Genomic DNA, 27682 nt, shown 5'->3' with positions numbered 1-27682 from the left:
TGGACTGAAAGGGGAATCCCTACACAGAAAAATCGGCATGGGGGTCCCCCCTAGGTCCATATCAGACCCTTATCCGAGCACGCTACCCGGCCAGCCAGGAAAGGGGGTAGCGAGCGGCCCCCTCCTGAGCCGTACCAGGCCGCATGCCCTCAACATGGGGGGTGCCTTGGGGAAGGGGGGGCCGCACAGCCCCCCCACCCCAAAGCACCTTGTCCTCTTCCCGACAACCCTGGCCGTTGGTTGTCGGGGTCGGCAGGCGGGGGGCTTATCGGAATCCGTGAGCCCCCTTTAATAAGGGGGCCCCCAGATCCCGGCCCCCAACCCTATGTGAATGAGTATGGGGTACAATGTACCCCTACCCATTCACCTGTGAAAAAATGTAAAAAAAAACACAACACACAAGGGTTAAAATAGTTTACTGCACAGCTCTGGGGGTCTTCTTCCGTCTTTGGGGGTCTTCTCGCCGGTCCGGCTTTCTTCTTCGCCGCCTCCGCCCTCTTCTTCTGACTTCGGGGGTCTTTTCCCCCTCTTTGGGGGTCTTGTCCCCCTCTTCGGTTCTTCTTGCCAGGCCATCGCGCCTTCTTCTAGCTCTTTTACAAGCGGTGGCCCGGTCTTCTGTCGCCGCTATGGCATCACTGATGGACACTGATAAGGTGGCACTGATGGGCACCAATGAGGTGGCACTGATGGGCACTGATAGGTGGCACTGATGGGCTCTGGTAGGCAGCACTGATGGATACGGATGGGCACTGATGGACACTGATGGGTGCCATCACTGATTTTACTTGTGCCACAGAGATGCCAATCCATACCCATTTGTGGGCACTGATTGGCATATGTTGGGCATTAATTTGCACATGTGGATGGCCATGGGGGTTGTACCTGACCATCCACGTTAGGTGCTTCCCTAGTAGTGCTGGCGGCTTCCCTGGGGGTCCAGTGACACAGCGCACCACTGATCACCGAGATATGCGTCCCCACGGGCGCGCAGTGGCTGTTATCCTGCTAGACATCATATGACGCCCAGTCAGGATAACTGAACCACCGCCTGGCTGTCATTCTGCCATAGGCCAGGCGGGAAGTGGTTAATGTGTATTATATGACGAGTCACATATCACAGAGACCGGTATTGTGGTAATATTGAAGTTTATTGAGATTGCCATACATTAGAGGGTTCCACCATTACTGTTAAGATATTGATTAGTAAGTTAGCAATGCTCTTTTTTTTCCCCCTTTTGTGGCGTGGGGACACATAACAGTGCATAGCAGCAAGCCTTTTACTGACACTTTGTATTTTACCTTCAGTCATTTATTGTAAATAGTAGTGTGGTGATTACCTGTTATACTAAATATCAACATGTGGCATTAATAAACTGACTGATTTCAGTTGTGCCCCACCAGAATGCCCCCCCCATAGACAATGCGCCTGGCTTCTGAATTCCTCTGCCCATCCCTGCACTCAGTGCACTGATAGGCAGCACGGATGAGGGGGCACTGATTGGCACTACTGATGGGCACTGATAGGCAACACTGATGGGCAGCATTGTTTAGCAGTAAATGACAGCACTACTGATGGTCACTGTTGGGGCTGCACTGATAATCAGGACACTGATGAGTAGCTGTCCCTTTTCACACTGGCCGGTTACAGGCTCTCATGCCTCCTCAGGCTGTGACAGTGTGAGGAAAGGAATGTTGATAACCGGCAAGTGTGTTTACATCGTGATCAGCTGTGATTGGACACAGACGATCACATAGTAAAGAATCACTGTGACTGGCTCTTCATGTCAATCTGTGTCCAAAGGACACAGCATTTGCTGCAGCAGGCACGTGGGGGGCCCAGTTCTGGGAGGATATCAATAGACTCCCAGAACAGGACGACCGCACTGTAGCCATTATTCGGCTCTAGCACGGTCACCTGGGGGGGGGGGCAATGCAACCCCCCTGAAAAATGCAAACGTGTTCTGGTTTGGAACCAGAGGCTGGCATAGGATCATGATGTAGTAAATATACACTGCTTAAAAAAAATAAAGGAACACTTTTTAATCAGAGTATAGCATCAAGTCAATTAAACTTCTGGGATATTGAGAAGTAGCAGAGGGAGTTGTTAATCATTTTCAGCTGTTTTAGTGTTAATTAAATTAACAGGTGCACTAGATGGGCAACAATGAGACGCCTTCAAAACAGGAATGGTTTTACAGGTGGAGGCCATTGAATTTTTTTTTCCCCCTATTCATCTTTTATAACTGTATTTCACTAGTTTTGCATTTGGCTAGGTCAGTGTCAATATCGGTAGCATGAGTCGATACCTGGACCCTATAAAGGTTGCACAGGCAGTCCAACTCCTCCACGATGGCACATCAATACGTGCCATTGCCAGAAGTGTCTGTCTCTCAAGAGCATGGAGGAGATTCCAGGAGACAGTTACTCTAGGAGAGCTGGACGGGGCTGTTGAAGGTCCTTAACCCCTCAGCAGGACCGGTATCTGTTCCTTTATGCAAAGGGGAATGGGATGAGCACTGCCAGGGCCCTACAAAATGAACTCCAGCAGGCCACATGTGAATGTCTCCGATCAATCAGAAACAGACTTAAGGAGGGTGGCCTGAGAGCCTGACATCCTCTAGTGGGCCCTGGGCTAACTGCCGGGCACCGTAGAGCTCGATTGGCATTTGCCATTGAACACCAGAATTGGCATGTCAGCCAATGTTGCCCTGTGTTTTTCACAGATGAGAGCAGGTTCACCCTGAGCACATTTGACAGACGTGAAAGGGTTCGGAGAAGCTGTGGAGAATGTTATGCTGCCTGTAACATCGTTCAGCAGGACGGGTTTGGTGGTGGGTCAGTGATGGTCTGGGGAGGCATATCCATGGAGGGATGCACAGACCTCTACAGGCTAGACAGTGGCACCCTGTCATTAGCTTGCTTGACCTAAATCCAAGAAGAAGATGCAGCCAGGTGGAGGGGAGGATGGAGACAGGTGTATAGAACAGAGGACAAAGCCAGGTGCACAGAGGACAGGTGGAGATGCGGCCAGGTGGAGGGGTGAATGCAGCCCGTTGCACAGAGATGGGGAAATGCAGTCAGGGGAAAATGAAGCCAGGTGCACAGAGGAGAAGGGGAATTGCAGCCAGATGGAGGGGAGGGTGGACCTAGGTGCACAAAAGAGAGGTGGTGATGCAGCCAGGTGGTGGGAAGGACAGAATCAGGTGCACAGAGGTGGGGGCTGGAGAGGAGGGAGGAGCCAGGTGCACTGAGGAAAGAAGTTGTTGCAGCCAGGTGAAGGGGAGGACGGAGCCAGGTGAGAGGAGGTATTGCAGCCAGCTGGAGGGGAGGACAAGCCCAGGTGCAAAAAGAAGAGGGGGAGTTTCACATGCAGCAGATGGTGAGGCTGGCAAGAGTGTGTAAAACTGTCAGGTAATGTAACTGCTTGCAGGGAGAAAGCCAGATAGCAAAACTGAGCGAGGATGTCGGGGGGTGCATGGAACCAAGTGACAAGTATAGGCGCAACAACTCAGGAATCATACATCTCCCAATACAAATTGGTTATTAAAATAAATGTTCTATAATAAAACAAATTTGTCCATATAGCATACACAGGATAAAAAGTCTATGTAATAATGCTGGAGGAAGTTGAAAAACTGTCCAAAGGATGCAAGCAGGGCTGCCGTCATAATAGGACAGAAACCATATTCCAAGGGCTGTGAAAGAAACACAAGTGGAGAGGTGCCTCTGGGTGCAGTCGTTTTTGAACAAACTGCTTTAATCTCATAATAAAATACACTCACATTTGGATGGAAGGGACAGGCATGGTATAAAAATGTTGAGGTGAGGCTTCCAAGTTCTGTGCCATGTACATCCTTGCCAATAGCAGCTGAGGGAAGTGGACAGTTGGATTAGCCGGCTCCGGAAGGCGGCCTCAGAGTGAGGTGTGAAGCGCAAGGAACGACTGGCTACAAAGGGGTGACGTCATCAAACATGGGCGCGTTTCACGAGCGTGCGCACTTGGATGTATTTGCAAGCCGCGCTCCTTTCTCAACAGACATAGTAGGAATGCCATGAGGGGCCATTAACTAAGGAATGGGGAGGATACATGAGCGGGACAATCCTTAAAAGTGAAACTAAAATATACAAGCGGCTCTAGACATATTAAAAAGCATGTATAAAGACTTATTACAAAATATTAAAACATATTAATATTAAAAAAACATTAATATTAAAAACCAACATGTGTATGTCTTAAAAAAAATACATAATAATAAACAAAATGGGATTTTTTTTTAACTATATTTTATTAAAGATAACCGAAAATACAAGTTACAAAAGGATCCATGTACGGATACAATCTTTCTATGAAGGAACAACTGATCAGCCTATGGTATAGGACTTACTGTAACGGGTTAGGAGGGGTAGGGAAATAGGGGAGGAGAGGGTATGGAGGGACTGGAAGGGCAAACGTCTTGGCATTGGTTAAGTGGAGAGCCTGACGCTGGTCCTTCAACTCGCAATTACTAGCGGGGTAGGAGAGGGCTGAATAGCATTATGTATATAAGTAACAAGGTGTGGACATTACTAACGGTGCCTCTATATACAAACACATGGTTAGGAATGCAACTGGACAAGGTTCCCGAAATGTCACATCCGTGCTATATGCGACACTGGGATAAGATAGCTTGGAGGCAGCCATCGAGGCAGGTAGAAGGACGTCATGGGGTGGTATATGCAGATCTCCAGGTGCTCGAGAGCTTCCCTTGTTCCTGCGGGGTCAGGCAGTGTGATATGAAGGAAGACCATTTCTTGTGTGGTTGTGTAAAGCCGTGTTGTCCTCGGGTGTTGGTGTTTAATTGCTCCCTGTAGAGAGCAGATTTGAGCTCGTTTATGATTTCAGAAAGTCCGGGGGGAGAGTTGGAAATCCAATGGTGGAAGATGTTTAGTTGGGCTATAAGCAATGTAAGAAGTATCCACGCAAGATGCTCCTTTGGGATTTTGTTGGTGGCCGTCGGGGCGTTAGTACTGCGGGGTGGAAAGCCGAATAGCAGAAGCATGGGTTCTTTGATGATGGTGGAGGCTGTCACATCCCAGATGAATTAAAGTATGGAGGACCAGTAAGTGGCTATTCGTGGGCAGGTCCACAGCTGGTGTAGCGAAGTCGGTTTGTGTTGCAAGCACCATGGGCAGAAGGGACCAGCCGGAGGTGGGTGAGACGTGGAAAATTGAAAAGAAAGCTCTATGCATTAAGCAGAACTGCGTATCCCTCCAGGTGTCACATCTTGTGATCGTCCTGGTTATCTGATATCCCGTGAGGATGTCGGTTAGGTCTATCTGGCTTGGGAAGTCCGATAGCCAGGACGACATAGCGGTGGTGTGCAGAGGTTTGGTATAATGTGTGTTGAGGGAACGATAAACTTCCAAGATTGAGTATAATTTTTCTGCAATCAAGAAGTCCAGGAAGGATGGCTGGAACCATGTCTTTTTATTTGGGCATGTCTTAGCGAGGAAGTCCGTGTATTGCATGACATGGAAGGCGGGATGTGGAGGTAGGTCGTATTCCATGGCAAAGCGGTCGTATGGTTTCAAAGTTGAGTGATCTGCTCCCTGGTAGAGGGAGTGAGCCATGATGAGACCCTTGTCTCTCCATTTAGAGAATAGTTTACATTGCAGACTCAATGTGAGCATGGGATTGTTCTGGATCAGTAGGAACCTTGAGACAAATGGAGAGGGACCCAGTTTCTTTCTTATTTCTCTCCAGGCCACAATTGTATCTCTGAGTAGTATGTTCTGTTTGCGGCAAATAGGGATGTTCCAGAGGTTGCTGTGAAGGAGCGCGGCTGGATCGAAAGGGTGAGCCACTGCTGATTCCAGGGTATAATTGGAGTATCGTGAAGACCTGAGAATCCAGTCCATCCCATTTCGCCATGTTGTATGCCCTAAGGTTGGGAAAGCTGCCACTGCCATCACACTTTGGGAGGTATAGTTTGGATAGGGCTATTCTTGGTTTGCCCCCTTTCCATAGGGGGGTAATTAAGCGAGTAGAGTGAGGAAGGTTCTTTGCCAATGTGTATGCCCAAGTAGGTAATGTGATTCTTGTTTATGCGGAAGGGGGATAGAGGTATCTGCGACTCAGGACTTTTTTTCCCTAAAGGGAGTAGCTCACTTTTCGTGAAGTTTATTTTTAGTTTATTTTTAGTCCCGAACACTGTCGATATGAGTCAAAGATGTCCTAGATGACTGGTATGTCTGAGTGTGGTGATGTGGTAAATATGATGATGTCGTTGGCAAATAGTGCAACGCGCAGATTTTCCGATCCGAGGGGAATCCCATGAAGGCTGGGAGTACTGTTGAGGTGTCGAGATAGGGATTTGATAGCCAGGTTGAAGAGTAGGGGGGAGAGAGGGCAGCCCTGCCTAGTACCTTTGTGGAGATGTTTAGGATTGGATTGCACGCCTGTGGCAATCACAGTGGCTGTGGGTGCAGAGTAGTGAGTATGAATGAATTGCAGGAAAGGCCCTGTGATTCCAAATTGGTGCATCACTAGCGACAGCCATTGGAAATTTACATTATCAAATGCCTTTTCGGCATCCAATGAAAGGATTGCAATGGTGTCTGAAGGCCTTTGATGGGCAAACTCCAAGGCTGCAAGCTCTTTCCTAATGTTGAATGCCGCCGATCTGCCTTTAGTGAAGCCCGCTTGTGCTTGATGTATGAGTGAAGGCATTATGGATGCTAGTCGGGTGGCTAGGATCTTGGATAGGATTTTGGATTTTGTAGTCTAAGTTGAGCAGAGATATGGGCCGGTAGGACCCAGGTTCCTGTGGGTCTTTACCTTTCTTGGATATAAGTTTTATGTGGGCTTGGTGCCCAGTAGGGAGGTATGGGCCCCCCTGCCAAATTGTATTGTACAGTGCCAGTAATTTAAACTCAGTCAGTTTCCATGCTCAGTGCTGTCTGCTCTACAGTGTTCCCTGTGTAACCTGCAATTAGCTACCTGGCTTCTGTTCCTGTTGTGACCCGGCTTGCTTCCTGACGTTCCTGTTTCCTGCCTGCATCCGACCCCGGCTTGTCCCCCACTCCTGCTGCCTGCTCCTTCTGCCACTCCGCTGCCAGCCTATTGATGACCCGGCCTGTAATCTGATTTTGCTTCTGCTTCAGCCCCTGTTCCTGTCAGCTCTATCAGGGGCTCCAAGTCAGAGTTGTAAGAGAGGCCATCCTCTGCATATCAGGCTCCATCACCAGGTACGTGACAGTGGCTTTGAGCATCTCCAAGTCATCAGGAGCGATCTGGGGGATGGAAGCAGAGTCAAGCCATTTAGAAGACAGAGACTGGTCCATAGGCTCGTGGGCATAGAGAGCAGTGTAAAATTGTTCCAAAGTTTTGCTGATAGGTTTAGGGGACGTGGATAGGGTGCCATCAGGGTTGCATAAGGATACTATGTGAGTAGGGGTGTAGATGCCCTTGGTAAGCCTGGCCAATAGCTTCCCTGCTTTATTCCCATGGTTGTGATATTGTAATTGAGCGTACGACATTTTCATCTGTTCTACTTTACTAGCCCAGGTGTTAAAGAGGTTTCTAGCATGTAACCAGGTCTTGCGATTGTCCTCTGTATTTTGTGTGTGAAGTAGTGCTTGAGCCTGTCTCACTAAGTCACTAGCTTCCTGATAGCTTTCGAGGGCTTTCTTCCTGTGCGCAGCGGTGAAGGCTATAATCCGCCCCCACATAAATGCCTTGCCCGCTTCCCAAAATAGATTGGGGTTCTCCGTATGGGAGCCGTTATTGTGTGGATATTCGATCCACTGTTCAGTAAGGAACTGGTGGAAAGCAGCATTCTGGGTTAGATAAGATGGGAACCATTGTCTATGGTCTGGGATGTGTCTCAGGGTGTCAAGAGTAATGGAAGTCGGTGAATGGTCTGAAATGACCAAATCGTGGATGTTGTTGTCCCTGACCTTGGGAAGCAAAGAATGGGTGCACAAAAAGTAGTAAAGTCTAGCAAAGGACTTGTGGACTAGAAAGTGTATTCCTTATCTATAGGGTGGGATAGTCTCCATGCGTCTACCAGCCCAAGGGCCTGTGTCATGTGGTAAAGGTGGGTGCCTGGAGTCGGTGAGGATGGTTTGTGACGGTGTGACGAGTATGCTCTATCTTCACTGTCGCAGTAGGTCGAATTGAAGTCTCCACCTATGAGGTGTGGAGTATCCATGTCGATAGCCAATGTCGCTGTCAGGTCACTGAAATATGTCTTACCTGGCGAATTTGGGGCATATATGTTGATTAGCCTAAGCACGCCAGATGTGAATCTGAGGAGAATGGAGAATATACCTGCCTTCTGCGTCGTGCTCAGAAGAGAGCACATCACAGGTCAGGTTTTTATGAAGTAGAATGAGCGTTCCTGCTTTCCGGCCTTGGGAAGCCGAGCCCAACACTGTTTCTACCCAAAGCTTCCGCATGCGAGGGAAGTCCTGTTCCTCCAGGTGCGTCTCCTGGAGTAGGGCAATGTCTACCTTTAACCGCTTTGGATGATGACGTATTATTGATCGTTTCCCAGGTGAACGCAATCCTTTCACGTTCCAGGATGAAACACGAAGAGGCTGCATTGCACATGAGGGGGGAGTAAGCCGCCCAAGGATGGTGAGCTGCGCTGCCTACTGAAAGAAAGATTGACACCCGAGTGAAGAAAAAAAAAATATTTAAAGCACTCTTGAACTATGTGTATGAATAAACCTTCCTCCCTCCAGGTAGGGGATAAGACACAGTAAAGAGGGACAACAAGGGTATGAGGGGTTGTCAATAAAGTATCATTCTGAGACTTCTCTTTTTTCTGTATGCAACTTCAACACCCAGTGATACGCTAGCCCACGGTATATGCTATTACAGAGAGGGGGAGGAGGGAAGGGGGAAATCAGGGGACAGGCGAAGATCCCTGTCGTAATGGGGTTAGGCCATGAATGGGCGAGCCACCTGATGCATGGTCGTAGGTAGAGGCATGTGAACGATCTTACGTGGAGAAGTTGCATAGGGTTACACTGAGTAGAATAGGTAAATGTTTTATAGGTAACATCAACAAAAAACTAAATTAACCTTGCGAAACAGCACTGAACCTGAAAACAAAAATCATTAAGCAGTGACCCTGTCCGTCAGTTTGGTTGAAGGGCAGGCAGCAGAGTCTGCCCCGCCGCCACATAAGTGGCATATAGTGAACAGCAGACGGGGAGACAATCACATCGCCAAAGAGCCCTACCCATACCTTAAAGCAACCACTTCCCGGGATGCTATGGGGTCAGCGAAAGTCAGGTTGGTCTGGTGGAAAGGTGGACTTCAGGCGTTTGGGTGGGTCCTTCCTGGGACTGTTTTGGTCTTGCGGGCCCTGTTTCACCTTATCCGCATAAGATTCCGAGGTTGGAGGAGCGGACGTGAGCATACGAAGGAAGGCGTGGGTCTTGGCCGCCGACTGGAAAGTGAGCAGTTCCCCATCCAGGGCTTGAAGCCAGAGAGTCGCCGGGTACGCCAGGGTGAATCGAATATTACGCTTGAACAGTTCTGCACATATCTGTTGAAATTCCTTTCTTTTGCAGCAGCTTGTGCCCATCCACAATGACGGTGCGCAATTTCCAAAAGCTCTGGAGAATGTCCGTGCGATCAATGTAGTTGAGGTATTTGGCAATTACCTGCCGTGGACGTTTGTTATCAGTGGATGGCGCTCCGATGCGATGCGCCCTTTCCACCGTGCAGTGCCGATTGAGGCCATGAGCTGCCAGTATGGTAGTTGTATACAGAGCAAGTAGCGTGCCAGGTCTGTGCGATTCTGGGAGGCCTATAATCCTCAGATTGTTCCTCCTTGAGTGATTTTCAAGGTCCTCCATGTGATCGTGCAAATGTTGTTGGTCCTGTATGAATTTCTCTAGTGCTGCATTCATGTTGAATTGATCATCCTCCAGGGACGATATGCGTTGTTCCACCACATTTAGCCGCTTTGTTTCCGGAGTTGCGCCATGCCCTCTGCCACCGCTTTATCCACTGCAGCTGTGAGGGTAGGCAGGAGCATTGCAGCTACCGCCTGTGCCAGCTTATGAGGAGAGTAAGTTTGTGGCTGGTTGCCAGGGGCTGGATGTGTCCATCCCCTCGTTCGCCGGAGCAGTGTCTATCAAGCTGCTCTGTGGGGTGGGCGGCAGGGTGCACTGCGAGGCAGTGAGCGCCTGAGGTGCGGTGGCCATTTTAGGGATAGGCTGCGATCCTGAGTGAGAGGGAGAGCTGTCTCGGGACCGGGATCCAGAGCGCGAGTGCGGCTGGGAGAGGTACCGTTCCATCCGCTGTGGTGAGCGGGATTGGCGGGGTCTCGTCTCCACCAAGTGGGGACCGCGCTGTGGCTTTTAAGGCAGGTTTTCACTGCAGGCTGAAATAAAATAGTAAATAGTATGATATGGATCAAATTAATGAAATAAATCAAATAAAAAAGAGGCTACAAATAATAAATACAGTATACACTACATAATATAAATAATGTATCATTGAGAGCATCTCTGTATGTTGAAAAGCATGTATAAAAGACACACGTTCTCACAGTGTGTCAATCATGAAAAGATTACCTCTAATGGAGGAATAATAATGATGTATATGTATTAGCAGATGCAACCATCTAACATGATATGTAAAAATACATGACATGTGATGATACAAAGGCATCTGATAGTGGCATCTAATAACACGAATCACAAAACAAAAAAACATATACACATGGATTTAGCTCATATATGCACACGAGCATATATATATGTGCACAATAGAAAACTGGTTGTACCCTGGTACGGGACTATTTAAAAAAATTATGTTTTTGATTCCTTCATTCATCCCGCCAGGTGAGAGAACGTCTAAAGTGTAAATCAGAACGTTTCTCTAGCGCAAAGCTTTTTGAAACGTTCTACAGCTGGAAAAGAGTTGGAAATTTGCTTGATCACCCAAACCCTTTAGTGGACTGTTGGTGAGCTTGAGTAAAGTGTCTGGGCACACTATGTGGATCTGTGCCACTTTCAATCGATCTCCTGTGTTCTCCAAACCTGGTCCTAAGGGCTCGTAACGTGCGGCCTATGTATATTAGTCCATATATGACAAAGTCTGAAGAACAATTGTAAAAGTCTTTCTATGTATTGGTAATCCCTTTAGCAGTAAAAGACTTTTGGCCGTGTTTGACATATTTACACATTTTGCATAAAGGCTTGCAACACTGGAACATCCCAACCAGTGGTATAAAAATGGGTTTTTCAGGAGAAACACATCTGGATCTAATTTTGCTGGGAGCTATTTTAGATTTCAAGTTGGGCGCTCTGTGATATGGTCTATCCAGAATAAAGGGTTTTAGAAGTGGATCCTGCAATAGGATACACCAGTGGTTTGCCAAGATTTTTTCCATCTTTTTTAAATGAAAGTTAAAGGTAGTATTAAACCGAACAGTGTGATTTTCATGTTCACTGGATACTTTCAGAGGTTTCCCTTTTAAGTAAAATTGAAAAGCTTGATCAATAGAGGCTGCTGGGTAATCTTTGTCTCTAAACTTCTTTTTAAGTAAGATGACATAGTCACTTTCCCTCGTGCAGTTCTGTCAAAGTCGGCAATACTGACCTTTATTGTCGATCCATTTCAGAAGATGACAACTATTGCAGATACGAATTACCCGCAGTGGATTTAACATCGTTTTTTGGAAATTATGGTGGAGGTAGCTTCATCATGACCCAACTTGAGGTCAAGAAAAGGTAACGTATCAGGATTGGTAACAAAGGTGAATGACAGATCATATTGATTCTAATTGCAATAATCGACAAATTGGTCAAACACACTGACCGGACAATCCCACATTATAATAATATTGTCAATGTAACGACCAAAGAACACAACATTACGCTCATAAGGGTTATTTTAGAGAAAATATAAATTCTCCCAGAAGCCCATAACCAAATTGACATAAGAAGGCGCAAAGTTTGCCCCCATAGCTGCTCCCTTTGTTTGCACATCAAAGTCCCTGTCGAAAATTTAAATAATGAACAAACAGAAAGAAGTGGCATCCAAAATAAAGGAGGCCTGACGGGGGTTAATGAAAGGATCTTTGGCTAGGAAATGTTCCAATGCCAATAGGCCAAAGGAATGGGGAATGAATGTGTACAGAGAGTTGACATCAAGTGAGAGCCAAACATAAGTTGGCTCCCACTTGTAGGCAGAGAGAAGTTCCAATAAATGTGTTCCGTCCCAAATGTAGGACTGTAGCTGGTGAACAATGGGCTGAAGAAATTGGTCGATGTACAGAATTAACACCGTAGTGACACTATCCATGGCAGCCACTATTGGTCTGCCTGGGGGATTGTTTAACCACTTTAAGACCGGACCATTTTGCTGGTAAATGACCAGAGGTCTTTTTACACTTTGGCACTGCGCTGCTTTAACTGGTAATTGCGCGGTCATGCAATGTTGTACCCAAACAAAATTTGCGTCCTTTTCTTCCCACAAATAGAGCTTTCTTTTGATGGTATTTGATTGCCTCTGCGATTTTTATTTTTTGCGATATAAACGTAAAAAGACCGCAAATTTTGAAAAAAAATGATATTTTCTACTTTTTGTTATTAGAAAAATCCAATAAACTCAATTTTAGTCATACATTTAGGCCAAAATGTATTCAGCCACATGTCTTTGGTAAAAAAAAAGTCAATAATTGTATATTTATTGGTTTGCGCAAAAGTTGTCACATCTACAAACTAAGGTACGTTTTCTGGAATTTACGCAGCTTTTAGTTTACGACTGCCTATCTCATTTCTTGAGGTGCTAAAATGGCAGGGCAGTACAAAACCCCCCCAAATGACCCCATTTTGGAAAGTAGACCCCCTAAGGAAATTGATAAGAGGCATGTTGAGCCCATTGAATATTTTATTTTTTTGCCTCAAGCGATTGAATAATGACAAAAAAAAAATTTTTTTTTTTTTTTTACACAAAGTTGTCACTAAATGATATATTGCTCACACATGCTATGGGCGTATGTGAAATGACACCCCAAAATAAATTCTGCTGCTTCTCCTGAGTACGGGGATACCACATATGTGGGACTTTTTGGGAGCCTAGCCGCGTACGGGGCCCCGAAAACCAAGCACCGCCTTCAGGCTTTCTAAGGGCGTAAATTTTTGAGTTCACTTCTCACTACCTATTACAGTTTTGAAGGCCATAAAATGCCAAGATGGCACAAAACCCCCACAAATGACCCCATTTTAGAAAGTAGACACCCCAAGCTATTTGCTGAGAGGCATGTTGAGTTCATGGAATATTTTATATTTTGCCACAAGTTGCGGGAAAATTACAAACTTTTTTTTTTTTTTTTTTTTTTCACAAAGTTGTCACTAAATGATATATTGCTCACACATGCCATGGGCATATGTGAAATGACACCCCAAAATAAATTCTGCTGCTTCTCCTGAGTACGGGGATACCACATATGTGGGACTTTTTGGGAGCCTAGCCGCGTACGGGGCCCCGAAAACCAAGCACCGCCTTCAGGCTTTCTAAGGGCGTAAATATTTGACTTCACTCCTCACTACCTATTACAGTTTTGAAGGCCATAAAATGCCAAGATGGCACAAAACCCCCACAAATGACCCCATTTTAGAAAGTAGACACCCCAAGCTATTTGCTGAGAGGCATGTTGAGTCCATGGAATATTTTATATTTTGCCACAAGTTGCGGGAAAATTACAAACTTTTTTTTTTTTTTTTTTTTTTTTCACAAAGTTGTCACTAAATGATATATTGCTCACGCATGCCATGGGCATATGTGAAATGACACCCCAAAATAAATTCTGCTGCTTCTCCTGAGTACGGGGATACCACATATGTGGGACTTTTTGGGAGCCTAGCCGCGTACGGGGCCCCGAAAACCAAGCACCGCCTTCAGGCTTTCTAAGGGCGTTACAGTTTTGAAGGCCATAAAATGCCAAGATGGCACAAACCCCCCCCAAATGACCCCATTTTGGAAAGTAGACACCCCTAAATTTAGGGGTACACTAGTGAGACTAGGTAATAAATGGCGGGTGCCCTGAAACTATAAAAAAATAACTAACCAACCAGCGTCACCTGTAACAGTTATATGGTGATCACTGGTGAAAGGGTTAACTAGGGGGCAATCAGGGGGCTTTATGCGGTAGTATATGGGGGTCCCTGGCGCTATAAAAAGCTGCGGCGAACCTAAATACCTACTTGCCTAACTAGCGTCACCTGTGACACTAATACAGCGATCAGAAAAACGATCGCTTATTAGGCTGGGTTCACACTGGAGCGATGCGGGAACGCCACGAATGCGCGGCGGGTTCCCGCATCGCATGCCTCCCGGCGGCAGTTCACACTGCCCTATGCGAACTGCTGGGAGTGTCAGTGAAATGTTACTGACACCCCCAGATCAGTTCGCATATCGCAGTGCGATCTGAAAACTCGGATCGCATGGTGTGAACACCCATGCGATCCGATTCTGCTGCGGGCCAAAAAAAGGGTCCCGTGCGAATTTGCGGCGGGTGCGGCGGGTGTGGCGGGTGCGGCGAATGGCTGAACTCGAATCGCACAGAGATCGGATGTGATTTGCACTGCAGTGCGGTGCGAATCACATCCGTTCTCAAACCGCTGCAATCTGAACCCAGCCTTAGTGACACTGGCGACGGGGGGTGATCACGGGGTTAAACCTTTATTGGGGGGGTTAGGGGGGTACCTTAGAACTAAAGGGGGCTAACCCTAACTGCCCTAACAGTTATTAGTCACAAATGACACCCGCCGGGTGATCAGGGGGTTAAACCTTTATTAGGTAATAAATGGCGGGTGCCCTGAAACTATAAAAAAATAACTAACCAACCAGCGTCACCTGTAACAGTTATATGGTGATCACTGGTGAAAGGGTTAACTAGGGGGCAATCAGGGGGCTTTATGCGGTAGTATATGGGGGTCCCTGGCGCTATAAAAAGCTGCGGCGAACCTAAATACCTACCTGCCTAACTAGCGTCACCTGTGACACTAATACGGCGATCAGAAAAATGATCGCTTATTAGGCTGGGTTCACACTGGAGCGATGCGGAAACGCCGCGAATCCGCGGCGGGTTCCCGCATCGCATGCCTCCCGGCGGCAGTTCACACTGCCCTATGCGAACTGCTGGGAGTGTCAGTGAAATGTTACTGACACCCCCAGATCAGTTCGCATATCGCAGTGCGATCTGCAAACTCGGATCGCATGGTGTGAACACCCATGCGATCCGATTCTGCTGCGGGCCAAAAAAAGGGTCCCGTGCGAATTTGCGGCGGGTGCAGCGGGTGTGGCGGGTGCGGCGGGTGCGGCGAATGGCTGAACTCGAATCGCACAGAGATCGGATGTGATTTGCACTGCAGTGCGGTGCGAATCACATTCGTTCTCATAAACCGCTGCAATGTGAACCCAGCCTTAGTGACACTGGCGACGGGGGGTGATCACGGGGTTAAACCTTTATTGGGGGGGTTAGGGGGGTACATTAGAACTAAAGGGGGCTAACTCTAACTGCCCTAACAGTTATTACAGTCACAAATGACACCAATGCAAAAAAAAAAAAAAAAAAAAAAAAAATGACATTGGTGTCACTGTGACTGGGGGGCAGGGGTAATTGGGGGGGTGATCGGGGGGTAAAGGGGGGGTGTGAGTGTGCCTGGCATGTTCTACTGTGTGTGTAGAGTGTTGGTGCAACTCACCGATCCGCTCTCCTCCGTGTCGGAACGGAAAATACCGACACGGAGGAGAGAATACATCACTTCCTCTCCTGTGTTTACATTACAGGAGAGGAAGTGATGTCACGGGGGATTTCCATTCGTCGAGAGCGATCGCGAGGGGGTGGCCATGAATGAATGGCCGTCCCCTCATCCCTGATCTCTCCCGAACGAATGCCGACCGCCGCAGGCACCGGGGGGGGGCCCGATCGGGCCCCCCACCCGCGGGCAGGCATGGACTTATATATACGCCAATATGCCTGCCCGTGCCATTCTGCCGACGTATATCGTCGTGCGGCGGTCGGCAAGTGGTTAAATTCTTATGAACATTGGGGAGGTGATAGGTGATAGAAATAGGGGATTTGATAGAAGTCTTTAAGAAGGAAGCTCACAACAGATGTAAACACAGTATGCAGGCTCTCACGCTGTCAGACCATCCCTCTGATATTGTAACATCCAACATGGTCCTTCACAGCTCCTCCCCTCCTATGCAAAGCTCTCCACTCGATACAATAGCACATAAAAGATAGGAAGGCTTCAAATAGTGTAAAACCTTTACTTTAATCATGTAAATATAAAATATAAAATGCACTTACAAACATGGAATAACATCAGGCCTTAAGTGTGCGCCGGCTGGACGCACACAAACAAACCCATGCTTCCTGGAATACAAATATCGAACACGAGGTGACGTCAGCGCGTCGCTCTGCCATACGCGTTTCGTAATACCTTACGTCGTCCAGGGGCACGGGCGGCGCACCACGTCACCTCCTTTATACATATCCTATTAAAACAAGCCTTGTTCTGGGTCGGCGGCCATCACGTAAGTGTAACCAAAACCTAAAACCATGGCGGGGTCACCAACCCAGCCTCGTTCTGGGTCGACGGCCATCACGGAAGTGTAACATAAGGTCCTTAAACATTGCAAAATCGATCATCATTGCATGATATTCCGGACAACTAAAGATTGGGCCTTAAGCTATATATTCATGCCTATTACAACCCACCGTGACCCATGTGGACTAGATAATAATTAAAAATAGAGCTAGAAAACATTGCTCTATGGTACGCACAGACCAACATGATCTCACTTAGTCTGATTATCCCGGAAGTGAACCTAAATAGCATACCGGGGACAGATTGCAAAAATAAAATAAAATAGAATAAAAATTGAATAGAGATGTAAAAATCTTACGATTATGGACAAGCAACAGAAGCGTGTCCATATATTGGAAATTAAGATACTTATAAACTTGGACCCTATTATCGTACGAAATTAACTGTGAGCTGACCAAATCAGCGCACAAGATTTACCAAAAACATTTTTTTCTCTCAAAAATATAAAGTATTAATAGGGACAATATAAGTACTAAAATAAATTTAAAATGAAATATAATATAATTTTATGAAATCTGCATCTTTATAAAATTCAACAGCATCTCAGAGGCCCAATCTGGGACACTGACTTGTCACAGCCAAAGATGCTATTGATATACAACCCAAAAGGGTGTACAAAATCAATTAAAATGAATGTAAAGAAAAAATTCCACGACAAATCTCTGGATACAAAAGCAATGTCCAACTCAATATCCAAACTTATTATTTGCAAGCTTCTGAAAAGTATTGCTCACATAGTCCATCTTCCTAGATGGCAAGCAGGCCCAGAACAAAAGACCACAAATTGAATGTTAGAAAAGGAAATTACAAACATTATTGCAATAATTGAAACCCATATATATATATATATATATATATATATATATATATATATATATATATATATATATAACCATATAAGTGAAGTCTATAGAATGAATATCCAATAGAATCCTCCATACATAGTCCCTCACATATTGATCTCGTTAGTCAACATCTAAGGTAATTGGGACACAAAAGTTCACTCCCAAATGGTACAGACATAATCATGAATTGTTGATAAAAGCATTCATGTCTGTATCTACGTTAAGGCCAAATGGAACATATGTTTTGAGTCTATGGATCCAAGCCATTTCCAATTTGGAAATTTCTCTGACCAGAGACCCACCCCTCCAATGAGATTTATACTTATCGATGCCTATAAACAAAGTACCTGACGTGTCTCTTTTGTGCATCCAGCCATAATGTCTTGAAACAGGATGTTTGTCAAAACCTTGTCTGATAATGTTGATATGTTCGTTTAACCTAACACAAAGTGCCCTTTTAGTCCTCCCTATATATTGTAAAACACAGGGACATTGCATGAGGTAGACTACTGCTTCTGAAGAGCAGGTGATGAAAGGTTCTACCTCATAAGTTTTCATAGTGCTAGTGGACATCAAATTAGAAATCTTCGACCCCCTAAATTTATTCAGGGTACAGACTTGACAGTTCTTGCATCTGTAGTAACCTATCAGATTTTGGAAAAAATACCTGTTGGCCTTAGGTGGGTCCTGCACACTTGGGGCGATTTTACTACCCAGAGAGGATGCCCCTGTAAAAACAATCTGTGGTTTCATGGGCAAAACAGTGCTGAGAACCTGATCACTGGTCAACAAGTGGCAGTGTTTCTGAATCAAATCCCTAAAATTTTGATGTTGTACTGAAAAAGTGGTAATAAATGGTAGTGTACCTTGGTTATTTGTTCTAGCACCTTGTCTATCAAGCAATAATGTTGACCTATCTCTCTCACATGCAGTTTTCATTGCTTCGTTAAGAAAGGTAGGATCATATCCCTTCTCCAAAAACCCACTGGTAAGTACCACTGCTTGATCATTAAATGTTTCAATATCAGTGCAATTCCGATGTGTGAACTGTCCCAGAGGATGGTCTGACAGCGTGAGAGCCTGCATACCGTGCTTACATCTGTTGTGACCCTCTTTAATAGGGGGGTCATGTCTTTCTGGTAAGGAACCAATCTCTATATAGCTGGTGGTGGATATAACATGGCTTGCACGTTTGAAGAATCATAATTGGATTTCTGAATTTTTCACTTTTATCACGGGTGGCTGGCAATTTATGTTGGACACTATTTACATATATTTTTGAACTATATTCTTACATTAACTGTGGGTACTACAATTATTTTATTTGTGACAACTAATGGTTTATTTAATCTTTTTTAATTTTATTTATTTGTGTCTGTATATGTGGCATCAAATAATAATTTTTTTAAGCACAATTATTGCTTTTGGAGGTAGGGTTTGATATATAACACCAAGTGAGGGGTTTAGGACATTTGATTTTGAGATATTTATGTGACTGGTGATATCAGAATTTGTATGTTGCACAAGCACAAGGTAAAATTTGTGATTTATTTGCATTTTTCATATCATTTACAGGTTAGCGCAACTCACTATTTTCTGTATTCTTTTATCTGTATAATTGGTGTACAGCAGAGTTGCGGCTTCCAAAGGGTCTTTTTAGATCTTTTTAGAAATATTAATTCCATAGCGCAGTTTGTTTTTCCCTTTTTCTCTTTAAGAAGGAAGGACTTCTAAAATGTATTAAGAATGTTATTTTGAAAGGCCGCAGACACCAAGGTATCAATTTCCTTGGCAAATTCAGGGGTGGGGTCTTTGTTAATTTTCTTGTATGTGGTAGTATCAGAGAGCAGTCTCCTAGCCTCTTCAATATAGTCACTTTTGTTTTGTAGAACGATTCCTCCACCCTTGTCAGACGATTTTATAACTAGATCATCTGCTTCCATCAAAGATTTTAGGGCTCTGATCTCAAGGCACAACAAGTTGCTGGTTTTGGTGGTATTAGAGGACTGACATAACTTTTGGAAATCTGCGAACATGATCCTGTAAAAACTCTCTATATAAGGGCCTTTAGCATGTGAGGGGTTAAAGATGGACTTTGGCTTAAAAGATGTATGAATGACTGGGGGAGAAGTGGCAGAACGTTGTGTGAGAAGATGAATCAACTCAGCATCAAACAATGGGTCATCCATATCCTCAACAGAACTGGTGTCAAATGAGAATACATCTGATGGGATGGGGAGAGGTGATGTGGAAAGAATAGTATTGGACAGAAGGCTCTTTTTCTCTTTAATATGGTAGTGTCTCTTCAAAGTGAGATTCTGTACATATCTGTTAAGCTGCCCCAGTAGAAGAACTCTCGTTCAGAAAAGGTCAGAGGGAATCATTTCATCGGATAATCCGATCGTGTGTGGGCTTCAGCTGATTTTTCTTAAAAAATTCTGATGGACCTAGAAATGGAACATGTTATAAATCTTTCCGGGAAAACCGTTTTTCTGTATGCTATCCCAAAGGACCAAATACGACGCAAGGAAAGCTATTGTCTACTGACTATTGAACTTCATTTTCTAGTCCTGTTGTACGTCATTGTATTCGAAACGAACTGACTTGTGATCATGTGTAGGCAAGTCCGTTCGGTCAGAACTCCGTCGGAAAGATCGTCAGAGTTTATTCTGATGCAAAGTCCAGTCGTGTGTAGGTGGCATTATGATTCTTAAGCTATTCCCCCTGCTCTTGGATCAGCGCAAATATCTTCCATCCCCAACCAGATGATATCTGGTAACACAGACTATAGCAGTCCTATTGACAATAATATGGATGCTATAGCAGTCCCTTCTTTGGATACTGATGCTGTTCCAACTGCATCTAACGATGACCTTTCTAGTACCATAGAATGCATTAAGATAACAAAACCTTCTGCCTTTAGAACCACTTTAACTGTTTAATTAAAAAATTACCAGGCTATTTTAGAGCAACTACTGAGTTAACAAAAGGATGGATGACATATTCAGTGAATGAAGGAAATCAGCAACAAGGACAATCAGCTTTAAGGGTAGATATAATATCTGTACATAAAAAGGCATGCCACAAGGCCCACACATCTCACATCTATATCCACAAGTTGTTTTCTAAGTGGCAATGCTCTGCCTGACAGTATTAATTTAAATTACAAATATTAAAATACAGTTAGCCTGTATTAACACCACCTATGAAGTTTACCTTTTTCCTTGCTCTCTCTTTCTAGGTCATTACTACTACTGGAGTTGATGCCAACTTCAAATCCTGTCAGAGAAAGGTTTTCTTCAAACTGGAAACCTTGTAGTTCACAGGTAACGCTATCCAATTCAGTTTTACTTTTACTTTTCTTGCTTTCTACTTCTTCATGATTTGCTTCTGCATGTTCAAATATTTGAAATGTTAACTGTGATCTTCTATATGTCCTGGAAGAGATAGATTCTGGTGTTGTAGGAGGTGTATTCAGTACAGAATTACTTCCACTGCTGGGTAAATCCACTTTATTTTTACCCAGTTCGGCCATTTTTTTTTCAGCTGGTTTCAGTTCAATAGTGTGAGTTATAGGTTTTAGAAATTCCACAGACACATCTCTGGTTTCATTATTAACTGTCTGAAAAGTTGAATCATTAGGAGTATCTTCTAAATCCCTGTGATGTGGAGATGAAGCTCCCTCTGTATCTGAATCAGAAAAAAGTTCCTTCAAAGTCTTTTTAGGCCATTGCCCCTGAATACTTGACCAAACATCTTTGGGGTCTTTGGCTCTCAGCCTTTCTTCTGAAGAATTTGTTTTAGCTTTTTTATCTGACATGTCCTGTAAACTTGTATACAACCTTGTGGTTTTCAATTTTTGTTTTTTGTCATCCAAACCATTACACTTTTGTAGCAACTGAACTTTTGGCTTTGGCTGCTCCTCTTCATCAGAGGACATAATAATGTCAGCATCAAACCTATCAGTTATCTCTTTGCAGGAGATACTTTCATCATTTATGCTTGCATTTAAACCTTTGCCACATGAAATAAATTTCCTTTTACTAGATTTAATAGGAGATTTGGCTATTTTGTCAACGTTATTTGCAAATTTCTTCCTCCTAGAAGCCTCCAGCTTATAGTCTGTCTCATCTGAAGATCCCTCTTGTGTTGCTTTGCAGTCAAATTTGTCTACCCTAGAATAACTTCCTTCTGTTCCTTGACTTCTCTTTCCTTCTGCTCTTGTTGCCAGGTCATTCTTGATATTACTCATATTAAAGTCTTTTTCACTTTTAATCATATTCTGATCCAGTTTAGTACCATCTTCATACAGTTCTGTAGCTGTTCAAAAGACAAGAAGAAATATATCACTTTAATAAAACAAAAACATAAACATATTTAAAATTGTGAGTAATGGTGTCCCATATGCATGCTCCCTATTGTATCAAACTGTCTTTTTTTCTTTTACATTATTTCATATTTATGCTATTATATTCATATTGTCTCTTAAATAAGACTTGACCCCAGACTGTATTTTTTAAATCTTTTTTTTAACAATATAATATTTTTTACAATACAATTAATTTTTTTTTTTTTTACAGCTGTTCTATGACTTGTCAACACCTGCAGAACCTATTGTAGTGTTATTATCTATATGTATATTTTGCGCATATTGTCAATTTACATTTTCTTATGTATACAATGTAGAAGGACTAACTCCTTAAGTCCAGGCCTAGCACTCTAGCTACACCTATAAGGTAGTATAAGGAATATTTGATGTCAGTAAGGAGTAAGGTTAATTGCATTACATTATATGTCCATATAATCTGCCGGTGATCATTACACATATTCTCCTTTTTGTGTAATAGTGTGTAAAATCCACACTTCAGAGTGACAAAGTGCCAGTGCTCCACTATCCAAGTAGCATCATGTGAATCAAATCACTCACTAGATTTGTCTGGCCCCTTGTATAAGGATAATCAAACAATGCTTATTTTTTAATACCGAGTACACAGAGGCTTATCCCGCATATCCCATCTAGAGAAAATACAGAGTAGAAGCTCAGAGTACTTTAATCCACCACAAAAAGGTTAAATATATCAAACATTTCCAACAATTGAAGAAAGACACATTTCTGTATTGGTTGCAACTGTGCCTTATTCAAAAGCGTTCCACAAAGAGCATCTCTCATAAGCACCCCCCAGTCGTACTATATTATCAAAATAAACTGTGCATAATAACAATAATAACATAAGCCAAAACAAATAGTTCAAATCTTTCTCAAAAAAACTGTTTTAAGCTCAATGCTTATGTACTGTATAACTGTATTGTACAAGATGCACTGTACCAAGCAGTACATATCTGTTCCCGATCATAAAAATAACCATCCCAGTACTTGACCATTTTCACTGTAACCAGGGCAGCTGTTTCAGGAGAGGGAAATGTGTATATCTTCATTTCATGCACATAAATGAAGCCTGAAGGCATCTATCAAAGTCATCTGGCCAAATCCGCGATACCATGAACATAACCTCATGCTTCCCACACATTAGGCCTCCCACACTGCACTCTTAAGAAAAACCTTTAGACCAACTCTATCCATAATACCACCTCATATCTGGCACGTTTCAACCTAATTAAAGTGTACACAATTTATATAATATATAAAATATAAAACATAAAATACACACACACACACACAATACAGTATATCCAGATATAAATATTAACTGCTTTATGACCGCCCCATAGCAGGTTTATTGCTACAGGGTGGCAGTTCTGTGCAGAATCACGTGTATATATACGTGATTCTGTACTTCAGGGTTTTGGGCTCGAGCGTAGTTTGCTCAGCAGGGCCCCGCAGACCCGATGTCTGCTGGGACCCACCGATCGTTAGGCAGACTGTCACTCTGTCAGAGTACCCATGTAAACAATTCCCATTCTGTGAGTACAAAAGACATGGAACTGGTGAAGCAGAAACACTGATCCATATCTTCTTGCAGTAAAAGCACCTCCTCTACAGTTAGTAAGCACTCCCTAGGCACACATTTAACCCTTTTACCATCAATGTTAACCCCTTCCTTGCCAGTGTTATTATTACAGTGATGGTGCATATTTTTAGCACTAATCACTGTAATAATGTCACGGTCCCCAAAAAAGTGTCAAGTGTCACTTAGGTGTCCGATTTGTCCCCTGCAATATCGCAGTCCTACTATAAGTAACTGATCACCGCCATTAGTAGTTAAAAAATAAATAAAAATATCTTAGATTACAGACACTGTAACTTTTGCGCAAACCAATTAATATAATTATTAGGATATTTTTTAGCAAAAATATGTAGCAGAATACATATTGGCCTAAATTGATGAAGACATTTGATTTTTTAAATGTTTTTTTATTGGATATATATTTTAGAACAGAAAGTAAAAATGATTGTTTTTTGTTTTTTTTTAATTGACGATCGTGTTTCTAGCACAAAAAATAGAAAAAAGCAGAGGTGATCAAATACCACCAAAAGAAAGCTCTATTTGTGGGGGAAAAAAAGGACATAAGATTTATTTGGGTACAGTGTCACACGACCCGGCAATTGTCAGTTATATCAACGCAGTGCTGTATTGCATAAAATGGCCTGGTTAGGAAGGGGGAGAGTTGAAGTGGTTAAAAAAAACAACATTTTGGAAACCATCTCCATAGAGTATTTAAATTAAAAAGAAAAAATATAGTATGGGCGACACAGTGGTGTAGTGGTTATCACTCTCACCTAGCAGTAAGAAGGGTCGCTGGGTCAAATCCCAACCAGGACACTACCTGCCTGGAGTTTGCATGTTCTCCCTGTGCCTGCGTGGGTTTCCTCCAGGTACTCTGGTTTCCTCCCACACTCCAAAGACATGAAGGTAGGCTAATTGGCTTCTGTCCAAAATTGGCCCTAGGAAATGAATGGGGACCTTGGATTGTGTGCTCCTTGAGGGTAGGGACCAATGTGAGTGTGCAATGTATGGGGATAGAGACAATTGTAGACACTCACTCAGGTTGAACTGGATGGACTGGTGTCTTTATTCAACCTTTGTAACTATGTAACTATGTAAGTATAGAGGATTTAAATAATATGGATCAGTGGCTTGAATTAGCTGGAAAACGAAGCACAATCTCAAATTCTACTAGTAAGGCAAGGTGTATTGAAACAGATTTAAAATGTAGAAAGTCAAAAATGTTTAGATCTTTGAACGCACATAATGGGATACTATTATTTGTACATTCAGTGGTACCAGATCTGACCAGGATTTATTTTGATAAAATAGAGACTTTATCATTTAAACACTAATAGATTTAGCATAAAAGGAGGTGAGCAACATTGTTGTACTAGATAAAGAAATTGTTTTGAAATTTGCAGAAAAAAAAAATTTAAGGATGCACCAATAATGATACCAAGCATTTGCGTGAATGTCTGTACTCACCAAAATGCTCCCGATACCAAAACCTATACTTTGTAGTGTGATTTGCGTCAAAGGTGCTCACAGTGCTGGAGGAGATGTAAAGGCGGTCAGCTCCAAGCTGACATCACTTCCACCCTATACCCATTTGGTCCTGAAACGTCTCCTCTAGCGGCCCTAATTTGCTGTCATCGGTGGACCAGGACACCTATGTAGATTATTTTACATGTGGTCAGATATGTACTGAGGAGTTCTAACATTTTTTTTTAAACTGCTCACAAGATGGTGCTTTTTACTTTCTATACAGACAGACAGACACACACACACACAGGAGCAGTGTGGGAAATAGCATGCAATTTGGACAGGAATTGCACCACATTCCTGTTCAAATTGAATGCGATTCTTTGCAGTGCTATTTCTACCAATTTTTTTGTATTGACGCAAATCACACCCCAAAGTATCGGTACTTGGTATGCTCGTGAAGATTTGACCAAAAGTATCGGTGCTCATACTCACTGATAAAAATGCGGTATTGGTGCAACCCTAAAAATGATTTTGTTCTTCTGTCTGGGGAACAGACAAGCTTTCAGAGCTAAAAAGACAGCAGCGACTCCACTGCCTCTGTTGGGTCCCATATCTGTCACTGCAGCCCTGTTCCACCGTATAGTACACTTCATCCCAAAGATCACTGGACACTGCTGTTAGCTTTTACTGTGTGGGCTCTGGACCACAGAAGTTGTTTGTAAATTGTCATTTAATGTATCTGATGCACCAATTTCCAAATCCTAAGTGCCTTATGCCAATTTTTATCTGGGGACTGGGTACACCAAATATTTGGAGAGGACCAGAATGTGAAGCATCTTTGCAGAGTGTTGACCTAGCATCGATACATTGATAACATACTCTTTTTACAGTGGTAAAATCTAGTGGTATGCCTATATATCAAGAATAATATACAAGTGAATGTCAGAGATGACATCACTAAGTGAGCTAGGGAGGAGGTGGAATCCTTATGGGTACAGCTCCAAAGGGATAAAGCTAAGGGGAAAATAATACTGGGAGTATGAAATAGGCCCCTTAACCTGAGGGAGGAAGGGAAGACAGATCTCCTATTACAATTTGGATTAGCAGCAAGGATGGGAAGTGTTATCATAATGGGGGATTTTAATTATCCAGACATAGACTGGGTGGTGGGAACCATGCATTCATCTAAGGCCTGCCAGTTCCTCAATGTCTTGCAGGACAATTTTATGGGTCAGATGGTAGACAAACCAACTAGAACCAAAGCGTTACTGGGTCTGCTGATTAACAACAATACAGACCTGATCACAGATGTGAAAATACAGGGCAATTTAACAGCAATCACAGATCAATTGGCTTCAGTATAAATCACACAAATAAGGGGAATACAAAGACGCTGAATTTCAAAAGAGCTAAGTACAAACCTTGCTAGAAGACATAAATTGGGATAAAATCTTAGGCACAAAGAACACAGAGGAGAGATGGGTTTGCTTTAAGAGCATATTAAATAAGAGCATTAGCCAATGCATCCCATTGGGTAATACATTTAAAAGAGCATACACAAATCCTGGCTGGCTTAACTCCAATGTAAAAATGCATGTAAAAGCAAAGGAGAAGGCCTTCAAAAAATACAAGATTGAGGGATCATCATCAGCATTCAGACTTTATAAATAATGCAACAAGAAATGTAAGGGTGCAATATGGACGGCTAAGATAGAACATGAAAGACACATAGTGGAGGAGAGAGAAAAAATCCCAAGAAATTCTTTAAGTATGTAAACAGTAAAAAAGGGAGACAGGCCATATTGGCCCCATAAAGAATGAGGAAGGACATTTGGTTACAAAGCATGGGGAGATGGCAAGGCATTGAATTTATTCTTCTCCTTGGTCTTCATGAGGGAATCGGAGGGCTTCAGTAACCAAAACTGCAATGTTTATCCTCATGACACATCACAGGAAGCACCTCCATGATTAACAGAGGACAGAATTAAAATTAGACTTGGGAAACTTAACATTAATAAATCACCAGGACCAGATGGCTTGTACCCAAAGGTACTTAATTAACTCAGTCAAGTAATTGCCAGACCTTTGTTCCTAATTTTTACTGACAGCTACTGACTGGAATGGTACCAACTGATTGGAGAAAAGCCAACGTGGCACCAATATTTAAAAAAGAGCACAAAATACATCCCTGGGAATTACAGACCAGTTAGCCTAACATCAATTGTATGTAAACTCTTGGAGGGGATGATAAATAAGATTTTAGTAAGAATGATATCATTAGCAGTAATCAGCATGGATTCATGAAGAATCGTTCTTGCCAAATCAATCTATTAACCTTCTATGGGGAGGTGAGTTGCCATCTAGATAGAGAAAGGCCCGCAGACGTGGTATATCTGGATTTTGCAAAAGCATTTCACACAGTTCCCCGTAAACGTTTGCTGTACAAAATAAGGTCCATTGGCATGGACAATAGGGTGAGTACATGGATTGAAAACTGGCTACAAGGGTGAGTTCAGAGAGTGGTGATAAATGGGGAGTACTCGGAATGGTCAGGGATGGGTAGTCGGGTCCCCCAGGGTTATGTGCTGGGACCAATCCTGTTTAATTTGTTCATAAACGATCTGGAGGATGGGGTAAACAGTTAGATCTCTGTATTTGCGGACGATACTAAGCTAAGCAGGGCAATATCTCTGCAGGATGTGCAAATCTTGCAAAAAGATCTGAACAAATTAATGGGTGGGCATCTACATGGCAAATGAGGTTCAATGTAGAAAA

The 27682-nt window shown here is 43.5% G+C and overlaps 1 protein-coding gene across 5 annotated transcripts in view; it reads right to left on the bottom strand.

Moving 5' to 3' along the window:
- The window catches only part of ARID4B (AT-rich interaction domain 4B), a 2504499-nt gene that overhangs the window by 481791 nt on the left and 1995026 nt on the right, over nucleotides 1-27682 (bottom strand). For all 5 annotated transcript variants that reach the window (XM_077486552.1, XM_077486551.1, XM_077486548.1 and 2 more), the window contains one exon: nucleotides 20691-21794. In XM_077486552.1, the coding sequence (XP_077342678.1) occupies nucleotides 20691-21794 (1104 nt within the window). The remainder of the gene's footprint in view (nucleotides 1-20690; nucleotides 21795-27682) is intronic.

The sequence above is a fragment of the Lithobates pipiens genome, unplaced genomic scaffold, assembly GCF_037356315.1.
Source record: "Lithobates pipiens isolate NorthernLeopardFrog02 unplaced genomic scaffold, aLitPip1_a1.2 Scaffold_18, whole genome shotgun sequence".
Classification (NCBI taxonomy): Eukaryota; Metazoa; Chordata; class Amphibia; order Anura; family Ranidae; genus Lithobates; species Lithobates pipiens.
Note: the sequence above shows the minus strand (reverse complement) of the source record. Positions and strands in the feature narration are given on the sequence as shown.